This window comes from Garra rufa, chromosome 4 (assembly GCF_049309525.1).
Source record: "Garra rufa chromosome 4, GarRuf1.0, whole genome shotgun sequence".
NCBI classification, from domain to species: domain Eukaryota; kingdom Metazoa; phylum Chordata; class Actinopteri; order Cypriniformes; family Cyprinidae; genus Garra; species Garra rufa.
Window position 1 is genome coordinate 35,582,361 of NC_133364.1, and position 9,155 is coordinate 35,591,515.

The 9,155-nt window shown below is 38.8% G+C and overlaps 1 protein-coding gene across 1 annotated transcript in view; it reads right to left on the reverse strand.

Annotated features, from left to right (window-relative positions):
* Positions 1 to 2,551: 2,551 nt before the first annotated feature.
* The window catches only part of LOC141333994 (uncharacterized), a 22,752-nt gene continuing 16,148 nt past the window's right edge, over positions 2,552 to 9,155 (reverse strand). Inside the window, exon 3 of the mRNA XM_073839146.1 lies at positions 2,552 to 3,570. Within this exon, the coding sequence (XP_073695247.1) occupies positions 2,867 to 3,570 (704 nt within the window). The 3' untranslated portion in view covers positions 2,552 to 2,866. The remainder of the gene's footprint in view (positions 3,571 to 9,155) is intronic.

Below are 9,155 nucleotides of genomic sequence, written 5' to 3' on the forward strand. Positions count from 1 at the left end.
GGAGGCACAGGATGCTTCGATAGCGGTCTTAAGCTCATCCAGAGTGTTGGGTCTTGCGTCTCTCAACTTTCTCTTCACAATATCCCACAGATTCTCTATGGGGTTCAGGTCAGGAGAGTTGGCAGGCCAATTGAGCACAGTAATACCATGGTCAGTAAACCATTTACCAGTGATTTTGGCACTGTGAGCAGGTGCCAGGTCATGCTGAAAAATGAAATCTTCATCTCCATAAAGCTTTTCAGCAGATGGAAGCATGAAGTGCTCCAAAATCTCCTGATAGCTAGCTGCATTGACCCTGCCCTTAATAAAACACAGTGGACCAACACCAGCAGCTGACATGGCACCCCAGACCATCACTGACTGTGGGTACTTGACACTGGACTTCAGGCATTTTGGGATTTCCCTCTCCCCAGTTTTCCTCCAGACTCTGGCACCTTGATTTCCGAATGAAATGCAAAATTTGCTTTCATCCGAAAAAAGTACTTTGGACCACTGAGCAACAGTCCAGTGCTGCTTCTCTGTAGCCCAGATCAGGCGCTTCTACCCCTGTGTCTGGTTCAAAAGTGGCTTGACCTGGGGAATGCAGCACCTGTAGCCCATTTCCTGCACACGCCTGTACACGGTGGCTTCCGCAGGTCCCCCAAGGTCTAGAATCAGTCCATCTCCACAATCTTCCTCAGGGTCCGGTCACCTCTTCTCAGTGCAGCGTTTTCTTCCACACTTTTTCCTTCCCACAGACTTCCCATGGAGGTGCCTTGATACAGCACTCTGGGAACAGCCTATTCGTTCTGAAATGTCTTTCTGTGTCTTACCCTCTTGCTTGAGTGAGCATGGTTATAATGCATGATTATTAGGAGGATTGGGCAGCCCTACCCTCCTAAAAATAATTTTTTGTATTGCCATTGATAGTTCCATGAATAACCTTTAACATCCATAGACCTATTCTGTTAAACAACAGTCCTGTATAGTTGAAAACGTGGCCTGGTCTTGATTTAGAAGCGATATAAACACACATCAACAAAGGTTTTTGATATTGAGCGGACAGCAGAGGACTTTTTCACTGGAGGAAGTGTTATTATTGTATTTAGACTAAAAGGGACGGTTCAAAGTTGAAATGCCTCAACAATGGATTTGTTTCTTTCAAACAAGCACCTTTCGCTTCACAAGATGTTAATTGATGGACTTGGACTCTCATCCTGATGGCACTAAGGATGCACTATTGCGCAAATGATGCAATGCTACTTTTCTCCAAATCTGTTCCCATGAAAAACAAACTCAGCTACAGTACATCTCAAATGGTCTGAAGGTGAGTATATTTTCAGTTAATTTTTCATTTTTGGTTAAACTCTTCCTTTGCAGGACCCCCTTTGCCTTGGCCTTTGCATCAGGTCTGGTCATGGCTTTCTGGGTTGGCATTGGTGGCTTATTGTCTGGGAGGTCTAGTTCTACACGGGTCCTTCCAATCAACTCTATTAACACCGTACCAGACGTCTTGGAAAACACCACAGCCGAGCCTGCTATTGTAGATGCTGCCAGGTGACTTGTAGAACGGTTCCAACATGCAGCCTGTAGGGCTGAATGGGTTATATTCTCTTTTATAGTCATACATATGGTACAGCGTGCTCAACTCCTTCACCATGGTGGTTGTCGGACTTGTTATCAGCTTCTTGACTGGTAAGAAACATTGACCTGAAGAGCTTTTACTAATGTTTATCAAGAATGAGTGTCTTAGGAGTTGTTCTTAGGTCTTTAGAATCTGAAGTTAACTGAAAAGAAAGGTCCCAGAGAGCACACATACTTCTGCAAGATGTCTGTTGATCTGGAAAGCATCTGCTGCGTACAAACCTCTGGCAGATGTCTGTAAGTTTGAGTGGAATGTTTCAGTTATATATACCCTTTATTTAGTCATCAGATATTTACATATTTTTGCACAAAAAAAATATACTTACACTATTACACACCTCCGGTCTCTAGCGACCCTATACACTTAGTACAAAAAAAATAAGAAGAAAACAGATATTGTTTTATATTTTGTTATTTTTTTTCCTTATATTGTTTATAATGAATAGATTGAGGAATACAAATAAAGTATATGTCAAACTTGAAAAATGGAAGATATTGATATTACTACAATATACAGGTGAACTTTTCATATCAATATTCCACAGAAATAAAATAACTAATTGTAAACTAAAATCAATGTAACATTTGCAATCGTGAGAATATTCTGCAATTTTTTGTACAAAATAAAAGCATTTAAAAGCAAACTTCCTGATTAAACATTAAAGCAAACAAGTGTTTTTTTTTATCTCATATTGTGAAAATTATTTATTAAAATACCTTTTTACTTAAAAAATTAAATAATTATAAGCAATTGTTTGGAATGCCTAAATTTTTTACCGGGGTACACCACTAGTGTGACTAGGTGAAATACAACCCACAAAAAACTATGAAAATTAAAAATATATATATTTATATTTATATATTATACCCTGTGTAAAAAAAAAAGTCTGTAAGTTTGAGTCCCATGCAATAATGTTAACTGTTTTTTTTCAGATGGTTAATTCAACTGAGGCTTAGTTCTTGCTTAGGCTAAGCCCTGTCTGTGAAACCGCTCTTTAAGGCTTGTGGACACCCTTCCACTCAATATTAATTTATTGTCTTGCAATTAACTTTAATACGTCCCGCGCACTTTATTACTTCAAATTGTGGAGTAAATCTAACTTTTTTTTCAATGCGGCTTAAAAAGCAATGCAAAATCTACTGTCACTCAAGTATTTTTCACCATGACTTTATTTTTTTAAATTTGCCAGTCTTTTGAAAATCATCCCCAACTGAGGTGTATATTATTCCACACTAAAAACATCTAAGATGATTCTCTCTTAATGTGAATCCTCACATGTTGATTCAGATTTACTTTACGTCCGAAACACTTTCCACACTGATCACACGTGAAGGGCTTCTCTCCAGTGTGAACGACCGTGTGACTCTTCAGGTATCCTATTTGTGAGAAGGTCTTCCCACACACTTTGCAGGTGTAAGGTTTCTCTCCGGTGTGAATTCTCATGTGGCTCATAAGGGTCCCTTTGTGACGAAAACAGTTTCCACACTGAGAGCACATGTAAGGTTTTTCTCCCGTGTGAACTCTCATGTGAATCTTGAAGCTTACTTTATATCTGAAACTCCTTCCACACTGCTGACATATAAAGTTCTCTCCCAAGTGATTTCTCATGTGAGACTTTAGGCTTTCTTTCAGTGTAAATCTCTGTCCACACTGATCACACGTGAACGGCTTTTCTCCAGTGTGAATTCTCATGTGTTTTGTAAAGTTCCACTTTTGATTGAAATGTTTTCCACACTGTTGGCAGGGGAAAGGCTTTTCTCCGGTGTGGATTCTCATGTGGGCAATGAGGTGCCCGTTTTGACTGAAGCTGTTTCCACACTGTTGGCAGGTGAAAGGTTTCTCTCCAGTGTGAACTCTCATGTGGCTTACAAGGTTCCCTTTCAGAGCAAATCTCTTTTCACACTGAGGGCAGTTAAATGGCTTTTCTCCAGTGTGAACTCTCATGTGTTCTTTATAGACTTTATTTCCACGGAAACTCTTTCCACACTCATGGCAAGTGATATATTTGGTCTTCTGGGCTCTTTTTCGTGAGGCACTCTTTTTAGACTTTATAGATTTTTTTCCAGTTCTAAAATTACTACATTCCTTATTCTGATCCTTCTCTTCCATTCCATTCAGTTCTTGTCTCTCCTCTTTCAGTGGCATTGGGTCTACAGCCGGGAAAAAAATAAATACATTATAGAATCTCCATTCAAATTAAACTATACTGTAAAAAAAAAACAGTGTTCTGGGATATTTTTTGCCATAACTATAAATAGCTTTTTGCGTAAGCATGGTGTCAGTTGTTTCTGTATTTTTTCATAAATTGTGAATAAATTAGTAAGAATTTTAAGGTGAATCGTGATTTGTTCCTAAAAATGTTTTCATATTCACATTTTACACGGGTTTCACAAATGTAGTGTAGAAATAAGCCAAGGTATTTACTTAAATTCACCAACATAAACACAGTAGATCACAGGAAAAGTAGTTCTACGCTATTATCAAACAAAGATATTTAATACCAGACCCCGAATAAAGAGAAACTGAGGATTTAAATAGATCCACCAAACAAAAACTAAACAAGCAGCACCTAAACTCAGTACCCAATCAATTAGAACTTACAGAGACTGAACAAGGAGAGCATGAATTAATGACTAAATTTGAAAACTGCTTAGAGTACTAAAATAGAACACAGATAGATCAAAAACAGAACCAGACTCAGATTGTGACAGTACACCCCCCCCCCCCCTCCCAGAAGGCGCGTCCTCACGCCATAATAAATTCACCAGAGTGGGCACCCTGTAATTGTAACAGACACTGATGGCCTTCTTGGCTGAGATGCAGAAGACCACAGAACAGAGAATCATGATGGCCATGTCAGCCACACTCCAAACAATTCTTCTGTGGAAATTACAGGTATGTGTGCAGTCCAAACACACATAATAGCCACTGCTGTTACTGTCGGAGCCAAGGTAATCTTGGCTTCAATGATCGCAGGCTCCGTAAACACAATGGTCTGCGAGCAGGACTCTGGGGTGAGAACAAGAACTGCACTGAGTTTTGGGATGAGAGTAGGCTCAGGACTGAGCTCTGGGGCTAAAGCAAATTTGGGACTCTAAACAGGGGCTGGAGCCTATACTAGACTCTGGTCAGGGGCTGGAGCCGATGTGCGAGTGGCCCGGACACACACAAATTTTAGTGCCATAATGGACAGTTCAATGCTCTCTTGGCTTGGTTCTGGGACTGGAGTATTTTCTGGAGCAGATTTAGGGGCTGGAGCGACACTGGAGTGGACTCAGGGGCTGGAGCCGACACTGGAGTGGACTCAGGGGCTGGAGCTGACACTGGATGCTAGTCCCTTCCACCCTGAGATGGATCCGGTGGCAAACATGATAGCTAGTGTGTCAGCTATGATGTGACAAGAGATGATGGATACTGTCGAATTGCAGGATTCCTTGTCTGTCATTCCCAGTGTAAATGGGGAGCTGTTCAACAGGCCATCGTCCAAGTACTGAGCTAGGGTCCAGGTAGTCACCCCCGGCATCAGCCGGCTAAAACTAGAGTCCAAGTCACTCCAAAAACAGTTCATTAATTGAACATCATCTCATGGTAGTACTTCTGGAATTCTTCTACATAAGACTCTGTTAGACATCCATCTTGAAGAATGGATCATAGTCTTAGCTCTGCACAGCTCCCCTCTAGTAGGTAATTTATACCTTACAAATCGACGTAAAAGCTGCAAAAATCCAAGGTTCTTTATTTAAATTCACCAACATAAACAGTAGATCACAGGAGAAATAATTCTAAAGTACTATCAAAAAAGACGTTCAATACCAGACAACTCTCAAGGATAGAGAAATGTAGCTACTATAAACAGTTGATAAATCAGCATTTAAAAATATGCTGCAACAATGTGACAAACAGTTCAAATTGCCCAAAAAATGTACATCTCCCAAACTGCCATTCCATTCTTGTACAATAAGGTAAGTCTGTTATCTTCTAAAGGAGATAACAGAAATATCCTTTTTCCTCTGCAACTACAGATATGTGGTCAAGCTCAAATATGACCCCATATATAAGCTTGACCATACACTACACAACTGTTGACAAGACAAAATGGCCTGTATAACTACAGACAATGGTGCGAACATTGTGGCCACAATACTTGCTACTGGCTGGCAAGGATTGCAAGGGGACTTTGTAGGAATCTTGTCAACACCTTCAACCTGAGCTAGCTAAAGAAGTGAGGCCTGAGGAAGGCACATCCTAAAACCAATATCCCCCAACACAATCTAGTACTGATGAGTGATAACTTGTTATACAACAGAAAATAAAGGTTTTTTATGACTTCAAGGGCCTGTTTGTATGTAGTAATTGGTTACATTGTAATAACCATAAATCACCACAAGATGGGGATCCAAGCAAAAAATGATATAGAGGGTTTTGGAGTAACTCCCAGCCATAAGATGTGTCCTGGTTGAAGATTGAAACCATGGCCACCTTAACCCAACCTGGCAAGATGTTGCTGTGTTGGAACCCATTAATGCAGCAATGAAGCCAAGGGCTGATTTCATGGATATCCTCTCAGGGAAAAAATATGTTAGAACTTCCTAAAGGCAAACTTTGATCACCAGACCCCCCAATGACACTGAACTGACATGTGCAGGGTATTGAAAGAGAAATACAGCCCATCTGAAATTCAAAACCTGACAAAGGCCACCACCTTGGATCCAGAGGTCTTGGATGACGGCAAAGAAAAGCTCTTGCAATAACTACTGGACACGAACAGGGAAGAAGGAAAAGGAGAAAATGTCAGTGGTGAGAGCTGCGTTTGGAAAGAAGCTGAGGGAAATTAAGGATCTGAATCTAAACCTCAAGCAACCAAGAAGGAGAAGCTGTGTGACCTCCTCCGGAACAGAAGAACCCAACTTACAAGTCAACAGAGTAAAGTGGAGCTGACTAGTCCTCTAGGAAGAAGCACTTGGTGCATCATCTGGTTCCCCATGGTGATTTCCCCTAATAGACAAGTTAGCATAAAAATATATGTATTTGTGCAACAAGCACCAGTTCAGAACACAACACAGCTGGCAACATTGTTACCCCAGAAAGATCCTGCCTTAAGCCCCACAAGGTAAACATGTTGGTGTTCCTTTCTCAAAATCTGCCTAAATGGCCTGTTGAGATATTGGTGCCTCTGTAAGACACTTTTAAAACTCTACATACTTTGTTAAACATGTTTGCATGTATGTTACATTTATGTCATGTTGTAAACACTTTGCTTTGTTCTAGTTCTTGTTACCTTGCATTTTTTTGTTAACAAAGATATAATTATTTATTTAGGATATATTTTTTCTACATTCCGATTCCAATGTCTAACTATTCCCAGAGCCTTATAGAAACAGAGTTGCGACACTCCCACAGGCTTCCATAGGAACTGAGGAATGCGGAAGTAAAGTGTGTGATGGAGCAGCCAATAGTTCCAAACAACCAATAGCTCCTGCATTGAAGCCCATTCATTTCAGCGCTTCTCAAGCACAGTCGACGGTAAATTAAAGAAATGCCTGCATTTTTTTACATTTTAACGCATCACTTGACCTCTCGAAAAACTGGCCAGTAGTGGTATTTTTGTTATAGTTAATGTTTATTGTTAAAAAAATAAACAGTTATACTGAAAATGCAGTTAGATAACGTGAGAAACACTGTAATAGTGACCATAACCAGTTACTAGTTGTCATATTTTTATGTTTTTAGTCTTTCTGCAATCTATCTCTCTGTAGGAGGTTGAATGAGTTTCAGTAAAGACTGCATTCAAGAAATAAAAGGCTAAAAGGCTCTGACTATTCCTAAGAATAAAATGTCTGCTGGATAACATCTGCTGTGTGTTTTTTTAAAGACACATTGAAACATATTGAATATCTGATATTTGAACAAAAAACACAAAACATTCAGAAAAAGTAAAAACCGGGAATCTAGTAATCTAGTTAATTTATATTCTTAATGTAAAAGCTTGGAAGAAAAAGTTGTGGGTTTAGATTTACAAACATCTTCATAAGCAAGAAATTTCCAAAGATAAATTCCGCAAAGTTCGTAAGAATATTCTTAAGTGCAGCTCTCGAAAAATTCTCAAATTAGGCAAGAAATTTCTTCCAAATTCCATTAAGTTTGCAATATTTTTCTTAAGCTCAATTCTTTAAAAATTCTAAACAAGTTCTCATATATCTTCTTAATATGTCATCCTTCAAAAATATCACATTTCTGTAGAGCTGGGCATTTTAATAAGGATCAACAGAGTGAGTTCAGTTTTTTTAGAATAAAAACCAACCTGTTTGCATCTCAGTATCCTCATGTTTGACTGTGAAAGCTTCGTCAATCTCCACGTTTTCACTCTCCTCTTTAATAAATGCCGTCTTTGTTTGTTCCTCAGTATCTTCATGTTTGACTCTGAAGGTTTCTTCAGTCTTCATGTTTTCATTCTCCTTTTTAATAAACACCATATTCATAATAGTGAGTCAAGTGGATCTCGGCTGCTTCACTGAGGGTTTTTCCTGTTTCCTGTTTAAGATGAAAGTATTTACCAGTAAGAAAAGTATACATAATCTGAATAACCAAGTGCATCTCAATCAGCTCCCTATAAGTTGAGCACTGGTAGAAAGTCAGAGTGATAGTTAATGGCCTCAAACTAGTGCTTCAATTTAATAAATTAAAGAGATGCCTCATTTTAGCCATTTATTATTTACAATTAGTATTTGTAATAAACATTTGCAGTTTGTGTTTGCGATTGTTTTCATGTTTTGAGCAGCGGATGCCGTCAGTTTGAGGTGAATCATTTGATTCGAGCGATTCGAAACACCGAGTCAACTGAATCAAATGCTTCGAAAAATGATTCAAAGTTTCCAAAAGCTCCGTTTCTCCATCACTTCTCACCAGGGACTGAATTCGTGTTTATGATAAACTGATTCACCATATGGTGAGCGAAATGAAACGCACCTTTTCTGTTCCTCATAAGTGGATGTGCTGTACAAACCATACTGTTAAATAGTATTAGATAAAGCATTATTGCAACATTAAATAACGAGTTAGACAGTTACTGTAAAACCAACAAGATAGACAGAACGCTTTAAAACACAAACCTTCCTTCATCTGAATCACAACAGATGCGCAGGAGCGCAGCCGTATGACCTCACACCACGAAACCAAAATAAAAGTCCCGTTTACTATAAAATCACAAACGTCCAAATATATGTAGGTTTAACCTTGATAAAATGTTATTTTGAAAGAAGACAAGAGTAGGGAATGTTACGACAGGCAGGACTCATTTACAGCAGTATTACGGGGCCATTCCACCAAATTTGCTTCCAAAACTCTTCCATTTTTTTATTTTCTAGCTTTTTTCAGAATCTTGTAATACACATATTTAACTATTCAAAATGTGTATTGGTCAATCTCAGGTAACTTTATTTAACAGTTTACAAAATTTTTAAGTGACGGATGGATTAAAAACCGTTTAAAAATATGTAAAAAAAAAAAAAGTGTCTTTTAAAAAGCATGTTTA